The following is a 21,308-nucleotide window of genomic DNA, read 5'->3' as shown; positions in this document are numbered from 1 at the left end:
GACAGAAGGAAATAAAAGTGAAAGCCTATCGCGATTAGAAGCGGTTATTATTACGAAGAGTTCGCAGTGGGCCCATCCTGCACAGGACGCTAAGCCATATGGTGTCCAGCAACCGGGAAACTAGATTACCTAGAATCCTGAGGTATTGGAGGAACTGACCAGCGTGGGCCCTTTCAGCTCTGTTGTTTTCAGATGGACGCCCAAATTGCTCGGCGCTGTCTCCTTTGATAGACTGAAATGGGAGGTCCAGAGAAGAGAAACTTGTCCAAGGTCACAGAGCTGATAAATAAAAATTAAAACAGAAGGTGACAGAAAGAATGACCTAACTTTTCAGATCAACCTAAACCAATGCTCTTATCACCATACCTTTCATGGAAGCAAAAGTCCTGCCCCGTGTATTCTTTATTTCTTAATTAAGCTTCCAGGTCCAAGCAACGAGAATGGAAGTAAAGACAGTTTTGTTTTTCTTAATAGTTCAGGACCCTAATATGGAGTAAAATGTGGCCCATCGATCCTAGAAACCCTGTTAAAAGTTCCAGAGATGGCAAGCAATTTAGTCAAGTCACTCGACCTAGACTCCAAATCTCTCTCACATTCCTACACCACTATCACTCTGAGATTGTTTCAGTAGTTGCACTCTACCTTCCCGAACTCGGAGGATCAGATTCTCCTGCTGAGCTGAGAAACCTAGAAGAGAGAGGCCAGGACCATTCAGGAACCCTACAGACTTCAAAAGCCGGCTTCCAGAATTAAGATTTAAAAGAATGACCCAAAGTGGAAAGCCTGGCATGGGAACCTGTCAGCGCTGGTCAAGTTCCCACCCGGACTCTTTTCCCCCTCAGAATTGTTCTCAGGAAGTGTGGGGGGTGAGGGGGAGTGTTACCACCCATCTGCCGGAAGTTGCCTTTTCCTGAATACCTGGCGGTTCTTGCAGCTCAGCTTTCCATCTCCCGATTACAAGCTGGCAAGTAAGTAGCAGGGCGGCTGCCACAGGGTGCAGATTGGGAATGGGATCACCAAGGATTGAGGATAAATCAAAGCTGCGGGCACTATCGGGCAAAGTTTCCCGAGGACCTTTCGTCCAGACAGTTTTCTCTCAAATGTTCACTCCGAGGCTTCGCAGTTTGCAAGTCTCCCCTCTGGGGCAGTGGAAATACCGTCCGTTTTCACTTAAATTGAGCGGATTAACCCCTGGGTCTTTGCCCTTAATTTCCACATCAGTTGCAATTCCCGAGATTTAGGCTATCACTCTTTCCCTTTAACAACCAAGAGTTGGAAAGCACGAGGTCAGAGTGCATAAGGAGTCCCGAAAGTGAAGAGAGCATTGAAATTTTAAGTGCGGGTGGTCTGGAAAGCCTTTATGCAGATGATTTTGAGCAACAGTGAATGTGTGGGCCCTGCAGATATGTGTTTGGAGTTCAGGAGGGGGTGTAAAAGTGCCATTCATAGGACCGGGATAACTTACTTCCTCCGTCTTTATGTTACAGGATGAAAACATTGGCTGGTATACAGGGTTTCTCTACCCAGTCCTACGAGCTGTGACCTAGAAATTCGTTCATTAAATAGTTTAATTAGGTGGCAAATGTGGCTTGGATCTTTTAGACACCTATTCTTCTGGTTAAGAATGAAACTCATGTAAGACAGATCTAGATTCATATTCTCACTCAACCACTTACTACTGGCTGCTTACATTAGACAGGGTTCTTAACTGTTTCCCTTGATGTAAGATGGGAATATAGTTAAATGCTTTTTGAGTGCCTACTTTGTGTCAGGGACAGTTCTCAGCTCTTCACATATTTTATTTCATTTAATTTCTGCAGTGACCCTATGAAGTTCTTGTAATTATTTCAAAGGCGAGTGAACTGCAATATGACAAGGTTAAATAACTTGTCCAAAGTCACATACTTGATAAGCGGTGGAGCTAGGATCCCAACATAAATTGACTCCAAAATCTTCACTCTAATTTAACAGACTACATGTGTTCTTTCAGCACTAAGTTGATAAGGTTGTTGTATTCATTGAGTTAATGCATATAAAACACATAGCTACAGTGCGCGGTTCACAGCTAAATTGTATTGATTGCTACCATCATTTGGAACTGTAAATGCCTAAGCCCCAAAATAGGTAACTAAGATGAAAAAAGAGAACAGAGAAGCTATAACTTTCAGTTTTAATGAGAAACTGCACTTCATGAAACAATTTATGCAAGGTCACATAGCTGGGGAATTATAGAGGTGTTTGTAAAATACAGATCTTCTGTCTCTGTGCATTACTTTTTCTATTACACCAAACAGCAAAAGCTAGAATCGTTCAGGGGTGCCTGGGTGGCTCAGCTGGTTAAGCGTCCAGACTTCAGCTCAGGTCTTGATCTCACGGTTGGGAAGTTCAAGCCCTGCTGAGAGTGCAGAACCTGCTTTGGATCTTCTGTCTGTCTCTCTTTCTGCCTCCACCTCGCTTGCCTACGCACTCTTGCTCTCTTTCTCTCTCTCTCAAAAATAAACATTAATAAAAAGAAAAAAGAAAAGAATGGTTCAGAGATGAAAAGGATCTATTAATGTGTTACTGATTTTTTTGAAAACATTAATGATTACTTTCAAAGGAAAGTGTGTTACATGGAAAAAATTCTTGAGTTACTACTTATAAAAAATATGTATAAAATGAAGAGAATTAAGTGACATCTTATTTTATACACAGCAACATACTTCTGATTCTGCTCCTCCACTTAGCTGTAAAAATGCATTAATCAGAACTGCCTGGCATCTTCCTGAGCAAGACTTTCAATTGGACCCAATATGCTTCATTTCATCCAGAAGTTTTCTCAAGCATCTTTAAAGGTTGGCTCATTCAGCAAATATTAGCTGGCAGTGCTTTGCTGAGGCAATAGCAGTGAAAAAAAAAAAAAGACAAAAATCTTTATCCTTATATATTTAGGTGATGCAGGAAAGGGTGGGTAAAACACAAATTATTTCATATGTCAAGTTGTAACCTCTGGAAAAGTCTAAGACAGAAGGGGAATAGGGAATATCAACAATAAATTTAAGATTGCACTTAAAAATAGGTCAGAAGAGAGGGAATGGTCTGTGCTCAGAGAAGAACATTCCAAACAAAAGGAAGAAAAGACTCCAGGATGGAATCATTCTTAGCATTTTGAGGAGTCACCAAGTTTCTTAAATAACTTTTTTTTAACCTATTGCTTTTTGAGTCACTGTTCATCTGTTAACTAGTTGAAGTCTGGAATCTGCTCACTAAAGCACAGAATCAGCAGGAAAGGTTTTTACTTTGGCAGTGACCATGAAAGTCACTGGGGAGTTTTTGTTTGCTTTTGTTTAAAGACAAAGAAAAATCTACGATTCTGACTCTCAAGTATACAAAGACAAACACATAATTTAAATTCACTGAGAATTATGATAGGAGTATGCATAAGATACTTACGTTATAAGAGCATTAATTCAGATTGGGGAATGGTTCATGCTGAATTTTGAAAGATGGGTTTCCTATAGAGAAAAGTAGGCAGAGACCTGTAGGAAGGAATGGACCTATCGAAAGTCTGCAGTGTCTATAAAGCTAAATTGGAAGGTAGATTGCTTTATCAATATAAAATAGCATTCCCACAGTAATTAATGCTGCTGCTTTTGCAAGTTATAAATAGAAGAGGTAGTTTAAAATGCCAGATATTAAAGGTGTAATCTTTAACTGTTCCTCTTTCAGATACTCCTTTCATGGGATAAGATTAGTGGAAGGAAAAAAATACATCACTTTGTTTCTATTCAGTAGTGTCTTGTGCATGTTGTAGAACTGTTTGCGAGCCTTAGCTAGCATTAACATCACCCTATAGTATAATCTTTTTGTAAGTTTGATGTACAAATGGAAAGCAGATGGTTTGTTTTTGTATTGTTTCCATTTGGGATTAACTAAGACATTGTGATTATTTTAAAATTTGTTTTTGTCTACTGGTTGTGTTTTCTCTTTAGATGCTGAAGTACCCTTTCACATTCCGACTAAGAGCCAGCAGAATAGAAGCACTTTCTCTCAAGACAGGTCTCCAGCAGAACTTTTCCCCTTTGTTTCCAAGGCCTTGGTTTGTCTCATCATTTCCAGTGTATATGAGCAAGACACAATACTATCATACTTCCCCATGCAGCTTTAAGAAGCAGCAGAAGCAAGAAGTCCTTCCAGCCAAGCCACCAGGCACCATAACTTTCCTGCTTGACAGCCCGAAGCCAGTATTATACATAATTCTGGCAGGACTAATCCCCTTCGTTGCTCCACCACTGGTCATGGTGATGACAGAGACTTATATCCCCTTATTAGCTTTTACTCAGATGGCTTATGGAGCCAGTTTCCTATCTTTCTTGGGAGGGATCAAATGGGGTTTTGCTCTGCCAGAAGACAGTACAGCCAAACCAGACTTCCTCAATTTAGCTAGTAGTACAGCTCCTCTTATGTTTTCATGGTTTGCCTTCCTTATTTCTGAAAGACTCAGTGAAGCTATAATCACAGTAATGGTAGGTTTGGGGATCGCATTACACATTGAACTTTTTCTCTTGCCACATTATCCCAACTGGTTCAAAGCCCTTAAGATAGTAGTCACTTTAGTGGCCTTGCTTTCATTTATAATCACTTTACTAGTTAAAGATATTTATCCAGAGAAGGAACACCAGAGGCCTGGTCAAGTAGAATAAATATAAAACTACTCTGTAGATGACATTAGCAAATAGGTGGTTCCCGTGTGGAGCTGTCATTGCAGTTGGCCCTGGAAATTTGCATTCCCAAGCTCATTTTATCTAGTATAATGTAGTTATATGAGCTGAAAGGATCTGGCGCTCTAAAAGTTAGAAGGGCAGTATAACAAAGGGGAAGCCATATTCAAAGAAAAGCTGAACACATTTTCGAGTTTTCATCCAGTTTTTATAGACACAACCCCATCTTCAAATAACATCAGCTGGTCAAAAAAATTTTTTAAATAAAGCCACTAGTATATATAAGTTAGGAAAAGTCAAACTTGATGTTCTAACAAGCAGGGTGATCTAGTTTTACATGTTAACTCAGAGAAGCTTCTTTAAAAACAAAAGCAACACTTGATTCTAACTTGAAAATTTGGTCTCTTGAGATTATTCTCCTAAAAAAGGAAAAAACATTTTAAATGGCAAAAGACTATAATCAGTAGGGGCGTCTCAGTGACTCAGTTAAGTGTCTGACTGAATTTCAGCTCCGGTCATGATCTTATGGTTTGTGAGTTTGAGCCCCGCGTCAGGCTCTATGCTGGCAGTGCTGAACCTGCAAGTGATTCTCTCCTTCTTTCTCTGCCCTTCCCCTGCTTGCTTGCTCTCTTTTAAAATAAATCAATAAACTTAAGAATATAAACTTGGTATATCTTTGGATAATGCATCCAAATATTAGTTAACTTGAATTTCATAAATTGTATGATGAATTCCTAGATCCCAGTATCTCCGAATGTGATCTAGAGGGGTAATAAGGCTAAAGTGAGGGCATAAGAGTAGACTGTAATATAATATTTCCAGCATTCTTTTTTTTAACCAGTATTCCTTACAATAAGGGAAAACTTAGAGATAAACATGCATACAGGGAAAATGCCATGTTTACATGAAGGTGGCCATCTACATTCCAAGGAGAGAAGCCTAGAATACTTTCCTTTTAGCCCTCAGAAGGAACCAACTATCAACACATTGATTTTAGACTTCTAGCTTCCAAAACTATGAGACAGTAAAACTTATTGTTTAATTTCTGTGGTACTTTGTTACAGCAGCCCTAGCAAATATAATACCATAGAGCTAGACCTTGTTCTGATCATTGAGAAGCTTACTGATTAAAATCCATAGCTGAAACCACCACACAATCCTTCTTTATTAATGCAGAGAATAGTTTACCTACAGTCTGACACTGCAGAAAAGAAACCTTACACTTCAGAAGCTCTCAGATTCTACTTAGTGGTTTGGTGACGAAACTTACTTGCTTCTAAATTACTTGAGGACTACACAAAAAATTCCTCTGATCTCAAATTCATCATCTTTCAGAATAGGGGCAAGTCACTTTTAAGCTAATTGCCCAATTTCAATAAACACTGCAGGTAAATGCACTTTGTAAATAAATTACAGTGTATGATTCTTTAAGAAAACTGATTTTAGGGGCACCTGGGTGGCTCATCAGTTAAGCGTCAGATTTCAGCTTAGGTCATGATGTGCAATTTATGAGTTTGAGCCCCACATCAGGTTCTGTGCTGACAGCTCAGAGCCTGGAGCCTGCTTTGGATTCTGTGTCTTCCTCTCTCTCTACCCCTTTTCCACTCATGCTCTCTCTCTCTCAATAAATAAAACATTAAAAACATTTTTTAAAAATGATTTTAGGGGCGCCTGGGTGGCTTAGTCGGTTAAGCATCCAACTTTCGCTTAGGTCATGATCTCGCGGTTTGTGGGTTCGAGCCCTGCGTCGGGCTCTGTGCTGACAGCCAGCTCAGAGCCTGGAGCCTGTTTCAGTCTGTGACTCCCTCTCTCTCTGACCCTCCCCTGCTCACACGGTCTCTCTCTCTCTCTCTCCTAGAAATAAATAAAACATTAAAAAAAAATGATTTTAAAGTACATCTGACTTTACATTGCACAGGACATCTTGAAGTATATTAGATCGTCAAATATTCTGAAGGAAGATCACATTAATAGCTGCTCAGAAAACAGATTTAAATGTAAGAACTAAATGTGCAAGTCCCTAAAGGTAAAACAAAACACTAAAAAATGTAGTCAATCCTATTACAGTTTGGTGGTGATCCAGGAACACCGCTAATAAACTTATAAATCAAGGAAAGCAAAAACCAACATTCTTTATTAGCACATTATTTTTAAAACCATGTCATTACCCAGAAAATAATAGGTATTTTTACATTATTTATTTACAGAGACTGTCTGGAAGCCCAAACATCGATTGTCTTGACATGTTTCTGCCACCACAATACAAAATGCCTCCCCTCACAGTACCATTTTAGGCACAAGGCAATAATGAGAACTAAATTATAGTAGTATTTTTTAAGTCTCTTTTGAACCAGAATGCAGATTTTTCTGTAACTAGAAATATTAAAGGCACATGAATTAGAGCTTAAATAATTTACAAATGATTTTGATACTTCATTCCTTGACATTTTATAGATTTCAACCAACCATCTATGACCCTTCAGACTTTCAGGATACCCCAAAGACAGGGACACAGAGCTTTGTGTCTGCACTACATAAGCTTTTCTTAATATATGCATATGGTTAAGTTATGAAAGAAAGTATCTTTGAGGGCAAATCCAAATATTTTGGATATGAGTGCTACCTGAATCTTTAATGCTTCCCAAAGATTTTCTATCTAAATAAGCTGCTGATACCTGTTAACAATACACTGAAGAAGTTTAGTAAAGAAAAGGGGAAATCAAGGATATACAAATCAAATCCTGAAATCACTAGGTAAACCTAAATGTATGCAAGACCTTTAATATATATGGTTCCAAACGACTAGTAGAAATAAATAAAATGATGATCATGTACACAAAGAATATTCTTTTCAGAACTGGACAGAGAACAATTCTTTAGAATGTTTCTCAGGGGAAAAACAAAGTTTTGAGAAGCAGTTTGGATCAGAGTCCCTTCAACTTAACAATGTCTATAAAAAGCTTCATAGGTACCTACAATTCCACTTTCTCCAAGCCAGGCAGTAGGCTTTGTACTAAGTTCATACTTAGGCTTGCCCAAGTACAACTAAGCTTTACAAGCTTGACAATGTAATAAAATTCCCTCTTCCTGAAGCCAAACTGATAACTATTTAGAAAACAGGAAAGAAATTTAACACCTCCCACTAGGCTCTGATACCCATTATATCATCCAATTTCTCTAATGGACTGTCACTAAGAACCTCCTAGTAATTCCTCACTTGCATTTTCAGCATTAAGACAATATAAGTGAACAAAAGCTTTTTTAATCCTGTTAACAATAGGCAAAAATGTATATAAACATCTATACAGATAGCTAGATATTTCCCATATATCCCTCCCAGTATATCTCCTGCTAATAAAAAGTCTGGGGCTAGTGAAAACTCCTGGCATCAAATGAAAGTAGGGAGTTGTTTCATTGGTTTTTCTCTGTAGGTTCAACTATAGCCATGGAAAATTGTGTTATAGACTGAATCATGAATGTACAGACATCCTTAAACTGTCTCACTAATATTCTTACATCACACAAAGGTCATGTTACAGCTTGGCTTGCCCTGGAGAAGCAGCTAAAGGGGCTATCAGTCAAGAAGCTTCTGGCAAATCATTTTTACAATTAGGATTATTCCCTTAGGGGAGAATTCTAGAGCATAAACAGCATTTCTAATGGTAAGCTTGACAAATTTGTGTGAGTTGTTTATTAATTTAGGATATATTCCATATCATTTCTCACTCAAATTCTTAGAAAAATCATTCTTTAGTCATCTACCTACTAAATACATGGAAAACTCAATAGAATCATCAAATATATGTGTGATTTGCAAAGAGTCAGATCCTATATTTTCAAAATGTTTCTTGTGCTCCCTTATGCTTTATGTTTCATAATACAGCAACACCTCCTTCACAACGACTGGTGATCATGTTACCGATTTCTGTCCATGTATCTGAATGAGGGTTATAAACTTCAACAGAGTCCAAGGTACCTGGGGCCAAGAAATCATGGCTGGAAGATCGACCTCCAGAAACATATAGAAGCCCATTAACTGCCACAACACACATGCCTGCTCTAGGCACTTTCATCGACGCAACTTCAACCCACTTTTCCTGGTTAAGAAGAAAAAAAAAAGCAGAATCATAAAAATAGAGAAAACTCTTAAGAAATCAGATACTCTAGTTCTTTTTACATGTTTAAATTTCAAACTCACAATCCAGTCATATATATATAGAACATTTTCAAATGAACTTTTGAGTAGGTATAGTCAAAGTAACAAATTTAGAGGAAAACAACTGAAAAACATGTCTGTGATTAATTATAAATGATGACCAGGAGATAATCTAGAAATCCTATATAGGCAGGCATTCTTTAAAACTAGTTCTATTGAATGTAAGTAGGTAATGCACACATACACAAAACAAACCCACAGAGCTCCAAGGAGAAAAAAGCTTCTATATACAGAAGGACTTTTAATATGCTAATAACCTTTATTAATCTCCAAGACAATGACATTGCTATCAACACTTACCCAGTCATTAACCATGGAATTCTTTTTTTCAAAGACTATCTAGTGGAGTTAATACTCTGCAAAATGTATTTTCAGAAACAGTATACATTGGGGGTCAGAAACTATAGCCTATTTTTGTGAGAATCATCTTTCCAGATTAAATTATTTTAAAAAATAAGAATTATTCAAATGGTGTTGGGAAAACTGGACTATATGCCAAAAAATAAAACAGGACCACTTTCTTACACCATACACAAAACTAAGCTCAAAATGGGTCAAGGACCTAACTGTGAGGCCTGAAACCATAAAAATCCTAGAAGAGAGCACACACAGCAATTTCTCTGACATCAGCTGTAGCAATAATTTTCTGGCTAGGTCTCCTGGGGCAAGGCAAAATAAATAAAAGTAAATATAAACTGTTGGGACTACATCAAAATAAAAAGCATCTTCTGCACAGTGAAGAAAACAATCAACAAAACGAAAAGACAACCAGGGCTCCTGGGTGGCCTAGTCGGTTAAGCGTCTGACTTCAGCTCAGGTCATGATCTCACGGTTCGTGGGTTCGAGCCCCATGTCAGGCTCTGTGCTGACAGCTAGCTCAGACAATGGAGACTGTTTTGGATTCTGTGTCTCCCTCTCTCTCTGAACCTCCCCTGCTCAAGCTGTCTCTCTCTCTCAGAAATAAATAAAAACATTTAAAATTAAAACAAAAAAAACCCGAAAAGACAACCTACTGAATGCAAGAAGATATTTGCAAATGACGTATCTGATAAAGACTTAATATCCAAAATATATAAAGTACTGTCACAATTCAATCATCAACTATAATCATCATCATTACCATCATCACCATCCAATTAAAAAATGGACAGAAGACATGAACAGATATTTCACCAAAGAAGACATCCAGATGGCCAACAGACACATGAGAAGATGCTCAACATCACTCTTCATCAGGGAAAAGCAAATCAAAACTACAATGAGATACCACCTTACCACCACAACTGAGCCCTACATTGTGCATAGAGATTACTTTAAAAAATAAAAATAAAAATACAACACAGGAAGCAAAGTGTTAGTAAGGATGTGGAAAAAAAGGAACCCTTGTGGACTGTTGGTGGGAATGCAAACTGGTACACCCACTGGATAAAACAGTACGGAGGTTCCTCAGAAAGTTAAAAAGTACTGCCTACAATCCAGTAATGGCAGTACTGGGTATTTACCCAAAAAGTACAAAAACACTAATTCTTTTTTTTTTAAAGGTTTTATTTATTTTTGAGAGAGAGAGACAGAGCATGAGTGGGGGGGACAGAGAGGGAGACACAGAATCAGAAGCAGGCTCCAGGCTCTAAGCTGTCAGCACAGAGCCTGATGCGGGGCTCGAACTCACAAACTGCGAGATCATGACCTGAACCGAAGTCGGTGCTCAACCAACTGAGCCATCCAGGTGCCCCTAAAAACACTAATTCAAAGGGACACATGCACTTCTATGTTTACTGCAGCATTATTTACATAGCCAAATTACAGAAGCAGCCCTCAGTGTCCATCAATAGAGGAATGGATAAAGAATAGTATATAAACACAATGGAATATTATTCACCCATTTAAAAAAATGAAATCTCCCCTATCATAAAAACAATGAAATCTCCCCTATAAAAATGGTTTTTGACAAGAATAAGGGAACCCTAGGGCTCATCCCACAATGTTGATGTTTCATTTTTATCAGTGTATTAGAACTATAGTTTGCTTTTTATCCTGAGGCCTCAAAATAAACTCTGTAGGATCAGACACATGTTTTACATTATCTTTAAGATTTGGATCTATAGGGGCGCCTGGGTGGCTTAGTCGGTTAAGTGTCTGACTTCGGCTCAGGTCATGATCTCGCGGTTCGTGGGTTCGAGCCCCGTCGGGCTCTGTGCTGACTGCCAGCTCAGAGCCTGGAGCCTATTTCAGAGTCTGTATCTCCCTCTCTCTCTGACCCTCCCCTGCTCACGCTATCTCTTTCTCTCCTAGAAATAAAAAAATAAAAAAAATAAAAGTAAAAGATTTGGATCTATAATGTATGTCTTTAGTAGATAGTAAATAACAGTAACATTTTACATTTATGCATGAAAAACCAAGGTAACTCACTACTGATAAACATTTACTTTGGAAACAAAAATCTATTCATTTCCAGCCATATAGAAAAAAAACAGCAACAGAAAGTGCCCTTAGAAAGTTTATTTTCTAGATTGCCAAGTAAGATCACACAGAAGGTCAAAGGAGTTTGAACTATAACCAAAGTCTGAAATTTGTTAGAAATAAGAATCAAAATCATGCTTTACAATTCTGTTCTTGCCACTTCCATTCAACATTGTTCTAGAGGTTTTAGCCAAGGCAATTAGGAAAGAAAATGAAATAAAAGGTATTGAGAGTAGAAAGGAAAAAGTAAAATGATCTCTATTTATAGAAGACATGATCTTGTATAGAGAAAATCTTAAGAAATCAACAAAAATGGGGAGCTTGTGTGGCTCAGTCACTTAAGCATCCAACTTCAGCTCAGGTCATGATCTCGTAGCTTGTGAGTTCAAGCCCCACATCAGGCTCTGTGCTGACAGCTAAGAGCCTGGAGCCTGCTTTGGATTTTGTGTCTCCCTTTCTCTCTGCCCCTCCCCCACTCTCATTCTCTCTCTCTCTCTCTCTCTCTCTCTCTCTCTCCAAAATAAATAATAAACCATTTAAGGGGGCATCTGGGTGGCTCAGTCAGTTAAGCATCCAACTTCAGCTCAGGTCAGGTCATGATCTCACGGTCTGTGACTTCGGGCCCTGTATCAGGCTCTTTGCTGACAGCTCAGAGCCTGGAGCCTTCTTCCGATTCTGTGTCTCTTTCTCACTCTCTGCCCCTCCCCCACTCATACTCTGTCTCTCTCCATCTCTCAAAAATGAATGTTAAAAAAATATATTTAAAACAATAATAAAACATTTTTTTAAATTTTAATTAAAAAATCCAAAAAAACTATCAGAGTACAAGTGCTACAAGGTTTCATGATATAAGATCAACAGACAAAAATCAAATGTCTATACACTAGCAATGAAAAATCTGAACATGAAATTAAGAAAATAAGTTATAAGTATCAAAAGGAATAAAATATTTAAGAATTTAAAAAACAGAGTTCAAGGAACTGAAAATTATAAAACATTGTTTAAAGAAATTAAAGATGACTAAATAAACAGAAAAACATCCATGTTGAAGATGAAAAGTCCTAATATTGTTAAGATAGCAACACTCTCCATATTGATCTCTAATTCAGTGTAATCCCTATCAAAACCCAGGTAGCTTCTTGGTAAAAACTGACAAGCTGATGGGGCACCTGGCTGGCTCAGGTGGAAGAACATGTGACTTTTGATCTTGGGGTTTTGAGTTTGAGCCCCACATTGGGTATAGAAATTATTTAAAAATAAAAATCTTAAAAAAAAAACAAACCTGATAAGCTGATTCTAAAATTCACATGAAATTCAAGGGACCCAAAATGGCTAAACCCATTTTTAATTTTTTAAAATTTACTTAAGTTTATTTATTTATTTTGAGAGAGAAAGTGTGTGCATGTATAGGGGAGGGACACACAGAGAAGAGGATCTCAAAGAATCCCAAGCAGGCTCTGCACTGTCAGCATGGAGCTTGAAGGAGGCTTGAACCCACAAACTGTGAGATCATGACTTGAGCCAAAGCTGAATGCTTAACTGACTCAGCCACCCAGGTGCCCCTAAACCCCTTTTTAAAAAGAAGTACAGGGGGGCGCCTGGGTTGCTTAGTCGGTTAAGTGTCCGACTTTCTCTTAGGTCATGATCTCGCGGTTCGTGGGTTCGAGCCCCGTGTCGGGCTCTGTGCTGACTGCCAGCTTTGAGCCTGGAGCCTGTTTCAGTCTGTGACTCTCTCTCTCTCTGACCCTCCCCTGCTCACGCTGTCTCTCTCTCTCTCTCTCTCCTAGAAATAAAAAAAAATATTAAAAAAAATTAATAAATAAATAAATAAATAAAAAGAAGTACAGGGGCACCTGGGTGGCTCAGTTGGTTGAGTGTCAGCTCAGAGCGTGGAGCTTACTTCAGATCCTATGTCTCCCTCTCTCTGCCCCTCCCCTTCTCATTCTCTGTCACTCTCTGTCTCTCAAAAATAAATATACATTAAAAAAATTTTTTTAAGAGAAGTACAAAGTTGAAGGACTCACACTAATTTCAAAACTTGCTACAAAGCTACAGTAATGAAGACAGTGTGGTAGTGGTATCAGAACAGACATATAGGTAAGTGAATAGAACTAAGAGTCCAGAAATAAAACCCTCACTTTCATGATCAACTGATTTTCAATAGAGGTGCCAAGACAGTCCAATGGAAAGAATAGTCTTTTCAACAAATACTGCTGAGATGATGAGTTAGCCACATACAATAAAATGAAGGTGGACCCCTAATTCACCCCATATACAAAAATTAACTCAAAATGAATCAAAGACTTACATATAAGGGCTAAAACTATAAAACGCTTAGAAAAAAATCTTCATGACATTGGATTAGGCAATGGTTTCTTAGTTATGACACCAAAAGGATAAAGTGACAAAAGAAAAAACATCAAAATTTAAAATGTTTATGCTTTTTTTTTTTTAAGTAGGCCTCACACCCAGCACAGAGCCCAATGTGGAGCTTGAACTCACAACCCTGAGATCAAAACCTGTGCTGAGATCAAGAGTAGATGCTTAACCAACTAAGCCACACAGGTGCCCCAAAAACGTTTGTGCTTCTAAGGATACCATAATGTGAAGAAAATCACTTATTGGAATGGGGGGAAATTTTTGCAAATGACACATCTGATAAAGGACTAGAATACATAAAGAACTCTTACAACTCAATAATAAAAAGACAATCCATTTTAAAAACATTCTTAATGTTTATTTATTTGAGAGAGAAACAGAGACAGAGAGAGAATGAGAATAAGCTGGGGAGGGGCAGAGAGAGAGGGAGACACAAAATCTGAAGCAAGCTCTAAGCTCTGAGTTGTCAAAACACACAGTTGGGCTCAAACCCACAAACTGTGAGATCATGACCTGAGCCGAAGTCGGAGTTACTTTATCATCCAGCAATTCCACTCCTAGGTATGTATATACCCAAGAGAAATGAAAACATACGTCCACACAAAAATGTGTACACAAATGTTCACAGCAGCATTGTTTTTAAGACCCAAAAAGTTGAAACAATTCAAATGTTTGGTGTGTGAATAATATCTCAATAAAGCTGTTAACAAAATTCTTTTTACTTAAGAAAGAGAAACGAAAGGGGTGCCTGGGTGGCTCAGTCAGTTAAGCATCCAACTTTGGCTCAGGTCATGACTTCACAGTGCATGGGTTTGAGCCCTGCATTGGGCTCTGATGACAGCTAGCTCAGGGCCTGGAGCCTGTTTCAGATTCTGTGTCTCCTTCTCTCTCTGACCCTCCCCTGCTCATGCTGTCTCTTTCAGAAATAAATAAAACATTAAAATTTTTTTTTAAAAAAGAAAGAGAAAAGAAAGAAAATTTAAAAATCTTTAGGTTTTAAAGGTTTTAACAACCATAAGTGGTTTAGGAACCGTAAAATTAATTCACATTTCCCAAAATATGTTCTCTAAAACACTTTATTCCAGAAATGCTCCACAAATATCCACAAACAAAAGCAAGGGTTTGTGTGAGCAATAAAATTTGAGAGATTTAGTATAAAGATGCATAAAGTATATTATTGTACTAAATTGTGTAAACAAACTTATTTAACTTTGTTTAACCCAAGTTTCCCTAAATATAATTGATTAGGGGAACATGTTACGTAATTCCTACTAACAGTGCAAAAAATTAGAGACACCTGGGTGGCTCAGTCAGTTGAGCATCTCTCAATTTTGGCTCAGGTCATGATCTCACCGTTTGTGAGATCAAGCCTGCATCAGGCTCTGCACTGGCAGTGTGGAACCTGCCTGGGATTCTCTCCCTCCCTCTCTCTCTACCCTTCCCCCACTCATGCTCTCTCTCTCAAGATAAATATTAAAAAATGCAAAAAATTAGTACTCTGTGGAAATTAATTTGAAGAAAATTGTTCTAACCTATAATCCTACAGCATTAACACACCTTATTACTGCATTATTCCAGCACCTAACAAACTGTGATGTAATTGTTTGTCTATTTATTTCTCTATATTCCCCACTAGAACTTAGGCTCCTTACAAACTGGGGCCTTGCATGTTTAGTTTGCCCTGTTTCCCCATGCATAGTGTATGATCCATAATTACATACTAAGAAGTCTGTACATGCTAATGAATAAATGGACTAATGAATAAATGCATGATAGAACAGTGATTCAATGAAAACAAAATCTTCCCCTATCTTTCTCTAATCTTCCCTTCCTAGCATAATTAGGTCAGCCCAGTATCTGAGAGCAAGAAAAAACATTGGTGAGCTCACATGCACAGTGACAAGAAGGGTTATGTACAGAAGTAGCAGTTAAAGAAGAGAGTTGGACATAGTAGGGAGATTTGTTTCATTTAATAAGTAAATTGAATGAACAAATAAGTAAATATACAGTTGACCCATTAACAGCAAGGAGGTTACGGGTGCCTACCCCTATGCAGTTGAAAATCCATGTATAACTTTTGACTCCCCACAAACTTAACTACTAATAACTTACTATTAGTAAATTTTATTAAGAAAATCATAAGGAAGAAAAGATACATTTACAGTACCATACTGTAAATATTGTAAAACTCTATGTATAAGTGTAACCATACAGTTCAAAACCATGTTGTTCAAGGGTCAACTATAGGTAGAATAATAGGACCCAAGTTTTCAACTAACAGAGAAATGGGTAAGGCCTGAAAGAATGAGATATTATACTGGAATTGGAGTTATCATTATGAACTCATGGCATGTTACAGAAATACTTACAAATTAATATGTGTGTGAATACATGTATATAAATATATCTATTTCCTAGCTCTGTTTACTGAGAGCCCCTGGAAGTAGCAGTACCCGAGTAGTGATACGCAGTCTGAGTGCCTAGACCTTGGTTTCTAAATACTATCTTTCCCTAAGACAAACTGAAAACTTCTTAGAGAAATGGCTGATTCCAAGGCTAGAGCAGAGAAAGTTCAAAATGAGCTTGAAATATTTTATTATCTAGAAAGTAAAGAAATGCTCAGTGAGTGATGGGAACATGTCAAAAGAACACAGGAAGGATTTCCACTTACAGTCATGGTAGACTAATTGTTACCAAAGTTGTCCTCCTGCCATAAAGACCCAGAAAACTGGACAAAACCTATGAAACAAAAGTTCTCAAACAACAGAAAATGAAAAATTGTGATCCCTCAGAAAAAGAAACACACAAGGTGTCCAAGCTTTCTGTCTGATGGGGCTTTCTGAACAGGGAAGGGGATTCCCAAGCAGAGCATGACAGTAATCTGATTTAGGAGACAGAGATCACAGTTTAGAGAGGTTGAAGCAGCGAAGATTTGCAAGCAAGACTGCCAGAGGTCCCCTTCTGTCCTGAGTACTACTAATCTGTGCAATGTATAAAGTGAGACGCTATGAGAACAGGCAAAGAGCTAATAGGAGCATGTGATGTAACAAGAAATACGTATTTGGTCTCTGGACCCAGTTCCTGACACAGAACTCCTAAATCCTCTGGAATTTCCTGGGTGATAGAGGTGTCTTTTGTTCTAATGAGGCAGCTCTTAGTAGACTCCTTAATAGCTTCAGAATAAGAGCTGGTTATCAGAAAGACCATGCCAGAATTAGAAGCTCAGAATTTTTAGCCCCACCTGTATCACCTGGGTACGGGAGAAGGGCTGGAGGTTGAATTAGTAACCAGTTATGCCTACATGATGAAGCCTCCATAAAAATTCCTATACTATGGTGTTTGGAGAGCTTTCAGGTTGGTATAGGCATCCATGTACCACAAGGGTATCATATACCAAATTCTACAGACTCCTACACTCAAGACCCTTCTGGACCTTGCCATATATACCTCTTTATTTAGCTATTCACTTATATCCTTTATAACAAACTAGTAATAGTACATAAAGTGTTTCCCTGAGTTCTGTAAGCCATTAGAGCAAATTATTGAACCTGAGGAAAGGATTATGGGAATCCCTGATTAGTACCCAAATCAGACAAATGTAAAGACGTCTGCGGTTAACCTGATGTCCCACTACTTGAAATTGGTGTGTAAACGCCAGTCAGAGTGGCTAAAATGAGCAAATCAGAGAACTCTAGATGCTGGCGAGGATGTGGAGAAACGGGCACCCTCCTACACTGTTGGTGGGAATGTAAACTGGGACAGCCCCTCTGGAAAACAGTGTGGAGGTTCCTCAGGACAACAGAACTTCCCTATGACCCAGCAATAGCACTGCTAGGAATTTACCCAAGGGATACAGAAATGCTGATGCATAGGAGCACATGTATCCCAATGTTCATAGTCTCACTCTCAACAATAGCTAAAACATGGAAAGAGCCTAAGTGTCCATCAACAGACAAATGGATCAAGAAGATGTGGTTCATCTATACTATGGAATACTACATGTCAATGAGAAATAATGAAATCTGGCCATGTGTTGCAACATGGATGGACCTTGAGGGTGTTATGCTGAGCGAAATAAGTCAGGCAGAGAAGGACAAATATATGTTTGCATGTGTAGGAGGATTAGGAGGAACTTAACTGAGGATCAAGGGGAAGAAGAAGGGGGGGAATGGTGGGGGAAAGGGAGAGAGGCAAACCAGGAGAGACTCTTGAATGCTGACAAAAACTGAGGACTGATGGATGTGGGGGGGAGGGGGAATGGGCATAGAGGATGAGCACTGGGTGTTATGTGGAAACTAAGTTGACCATAAACTATTTGTAAAAAAAATTAAAAAATTAAAAATTAAAAAAAAAAAGAAATTGGTATGTAAAGTGAGGGGCAGTCTTGTGAGTCCTTAACCTGTGGGGTTGTGAGGGTCAGAAATGAATTGACTTAAGGGTCTATATAGAACAGTTTGGTATGGAAAACCTACACATTTGATGTCTAAAGTATTCTGACAACAAAAATTGTTTTCCTTTATAGGAGTTGTAAGCTGAACAATTCCCAGAGCTCACACAAGGCTAAAGGACATTCTAGTTTTGATTAGCCAAAATAAAGAAACCTTGCTGAATAGCTGGGACATCAGCAGAGACTCAAGAAGAGTCATTCTTTAGTAGGAGACCTACAAGAACGACTACCCTAGACCTTCCCTACAAAGCTTAAAAACATTTTTCAAAAGAATCAGTCTGATTTGCAAATGATATAACTGTTTATCAACAGTTAAAATAAAATCTAAATAAAATAAAATAAAAAATAAAATCTAAACACTAAGCAATATAAAATTCACAGTGCCCACCATCCAATCAACAGTTACTTAAAATGTGGAAAAGCAGGAAGAATGTGACTCAAACCAGAAAGAAAAAACTTCAACAGGTCCAAAAGTGAGGATAATAATGCAATTAGCAGACAAGGACTTTAAAATAGATGTTATGAATATGTTCAAGGATCCAAAGGAAAATATAGACATGATAAGGAGAGAAATGGAAGACATTAAAAAAATAACCAAAAATATTCTAAAAAATGTAATATCTGAAGAGAAAAAGTCCTTAAATGGAATTAGATACTGCATATTAGAAGTGAGTCAATGTAGATTAATAAACTTGAAAATCCAGCAAGAGAAACTATCCAAACTGAAACACAGAGAATAAAGTTTCAATTATACAGGATGAATAGGTTCTAAAGATCTATAGCACCATATAGGATGGTGACTATAGTTAATAATACTATATTGTATACTTGAAATTTGGTAAGAAAGCAGATCTTAACTACTCTCACCACACACAAAAGAAGGAAAAGAGAAACTGACACTAATGTAACACTGTATGTTAACAATACTGGAATTAAAAAAAAATTAGAATGACTAATACAGACTTCAGTAAAATGGGGGATAAAAAGGAAACTGTGATGTGATGAATATGCTAATCAGCTTGATTTGGTAATCATTTCATAATGTATATCAAAACATCAAATTATATACCTTAAATCTATACAATCTTTATCAAGTATGCCTCAGTGATGCTGTATAACAAAAATACAAAAAAACATAAAAAACATATAACAAAAAAACCCAAAAAACTGAAGCACAGAGAGAAAAAAGATGGGGAAAAAATTAACAGACTTTCAGTGACCTGTGGGACCTGGACATGTTATTGGAGTCTCAGAAAATCCAAGAATATCTAAGGAAATATGGCTGAAAACATTTTATTTTGTGAAAGCTATAATCCCACAAATTCAAGGAGTTCAGGGAATTCCAAGCAGGTTAAATACAAAACTCCAACAAGACACACCATAATCAAATTACTGGAAACCTATAATAAAGAGAAAATTGTAAAAGCCACCAAAGAAAAAAAGACATGTCCAAGGGAACAAAGATAAGAATGACTACTGACTTCCCATCAGAGACAGCGCAAGAAGATAATTAAACGACACCTTATAGGGAATGAGGGGAAAACCCATAAAATTCTGTGCTCAGTAAAATATCTTTTGGGGTGCCTGGGTGGCTCAGTCAGTTAAGCATCCAACTTCAGCTCAGGTCATGATCTCACAGTTTGTGAATTTGAGCCCTGCATCAGGGTCGGTGCTGACAGCTTGGAGCCTGAAGCCTGCTTCAGATTCTGTGTCTCCCTCTCTTTCTTTCCCTCCTCCACTCCTGCTCTGTCTCCCTCTTTCTCAAAAATAAACTTTGAAAGATATAGATATATATACATATATCTATATTTTTCAAAAAATGAAAGCAAGGGGCGCCTGGGTGGCTTAGTCGGTTAAGCGTCCGACTTTCGCTTAGGTCACGATCTCGCGGTTCATGGGTTCAAGCCCTGCATCAGGCTCTGTGCTGACTGCCAGCTCGGAGCCTGGCGCCTATTTCAGAGTCTGTATCTCCCTCTCTCTGACCCTCCCCTGCTCACGCTGTCTCTCTCTCTCTCTCTCCTAGAAATAAATAAAAAATATTTTAAAAAAATGAAAGCAAAAGAAAATCGTTTCAGAAAATGAACACTAAGAGAATCAACGCCAACAGATCAACACTAAAAGAAATTAACTGAAGAGAAGTTCTTCATGCTAAGATAAAATGTTATGAGATAAACACTTAGTTCTATACAAAAGAATAGGGGCACCTAGTTGGCTCAGTCGGTTGAGCGTCCGACTTCGGCTCAGGTCATGATCTCATGGTTCGTGGATTCGAGCCCCACAGTGGGCTGTTGTTGCTGACAGTGAGTTCAGAGCCTGGAGGCTGCTTCGGGTTCTTTGTCTCCCTCTCTCTCTGACTCTCCCCTGCTCACGCTGCCTCTTTCTCTCTCTCTCAGAAATAAATAAAACATTAAAAAATATATACTAAAGAATAAAACTAGGAATGATAAATATATACATAATTATAAAAGACTTTCACATTAAAATTTTATTTTAAATATAAATGACTGTTTAAGCAAATATAACAAAAGATATTGTGGGGTTTACAACATATATAGAAGTAAATGTTTAACAGAAGCACAAAGAATGGAAAATGGGAAAGTGAAAGTGTATTTTTGTAAGTTTCTGATACTGAAAGTGAAGTGGTTTGTGGTGTCAACTACACTCGAATTAAAAAAAAAAAACTTTTTTAGGGGCACCTGGGTGGCTCAGTCAGTTAAGTGTCTGACTTTGGCTCAGGTCATGATCTTGTGGTTCACGGGTTCCAGACTCATGTCAGGCTCTGTGCTGACAGCTCAGAGCCTGGAGACTGCTTCAGATTCTGTGTCTCCCTCTCTCTTACCCCTCTCTAGCTCGCAGTCTGTCTGTCTCTCTCTCAAAAATAAATAAACATTAAAAAAATCTTTAAAAAAAAACACAAAAAATTGAAGTAGTTTAAATAAAAGAAAAGAAAGTGAATTGGGGCGCCTGGGTGGCTTAGTCGGTTAAGCGTCCGACTTTCGCTTAGGTCATGATCTCGCGGTTCGTGGGTTCGAGCCCCGCGTCGGGCTCTGTGCTGACTGCCGGCTCAGAGCCTGGAGCCTGTTTCAGTCCGTGACTCCCTCTCTCT

At 38.2% G+C, this 21,308-nt stretch overlaps 2 protein-coding genes across 7 annotated transcripts in view; one reads left to right on the top strand and one right to left on the bottom strand.

Moving 5' to 3' along the window:
• Positions 1-399: 399 nt before the first annotated feature.
• Positions 400-5,248, top strand: TMEM69 (transmembrane protein 69). Of its 2 annotated transcripts, XM_039254806.1 has the most exons (4): positions 400-968; positions 1,488-1,635; positions 2,695-2,834; positions 3,972-5,248. In XM_039254806.1, exons 3-4 carry the CDS (start codon positions 2,793-2,795, stop codon positions 4,680-4,682), a joined length of 753 nt encoding a protein of 250 aa, XP_039110737.1. In that variant the 5' UTR covers positions 400-968; positions 1,488-1,635; positions 2,695-2,792; the 3' UTR covers positions 4,683-5,248. The 2 variants fall into 2 exon arrangements, with proteins under 2 accessions (XP_039110737.1, XP_039110736.1); XM_039254805.1 differs by lacking the exon at positions 1,488-1,635.
• A 1,559-nt stretch (positions 5,249-6,807) lies between these two features.
• The window catches only part of LOC120247086 (intracisternal A particle-promoted polypeptide), a 37,240-nt gene continuing 22,739 nt past the window's right edge, over positions 6,808-21,308 (bottom strand). For all 5 annotated transcript variants that reach the window (XM_039254829.1, XM_039254828.1, XM_039254831.1 and 2 more), the window contains one exon: positions 6,808-8,797. In XM_039254829.1, the coding sequence (XP_039110760.1) occupies positions 8,573-8,797 (225 nt within the window). In that variant the 3' untranslated portion in view covers positions 6,808-8,572. The remainder of the gene's footprint in view (positions 8,798-21,308) is intronic.

The sequence above is a fragment of the Hyaena hyaena genome, unplaced genomic scaffold, assembly GCF_003009895.1.
Source record: "Hyaena hyaena isolate Hyena2069 unplaced genomic scaffold, ASM300989v1 scaffold_503, whole genome shotgun sequence".
NCBI classification, from domain to species: domain Eukaryota; kingdom Metazoa; phylum Chordata; class Mammalia; order Carnivora; family Hyaenidae; genus Hyaena; species Hyaena hyaena.
The sequence above is the reverse complement of the archived record's forward strand: the minus strand, read 5'-3'. Positions and strand labels throughout refer to the sequence as shown.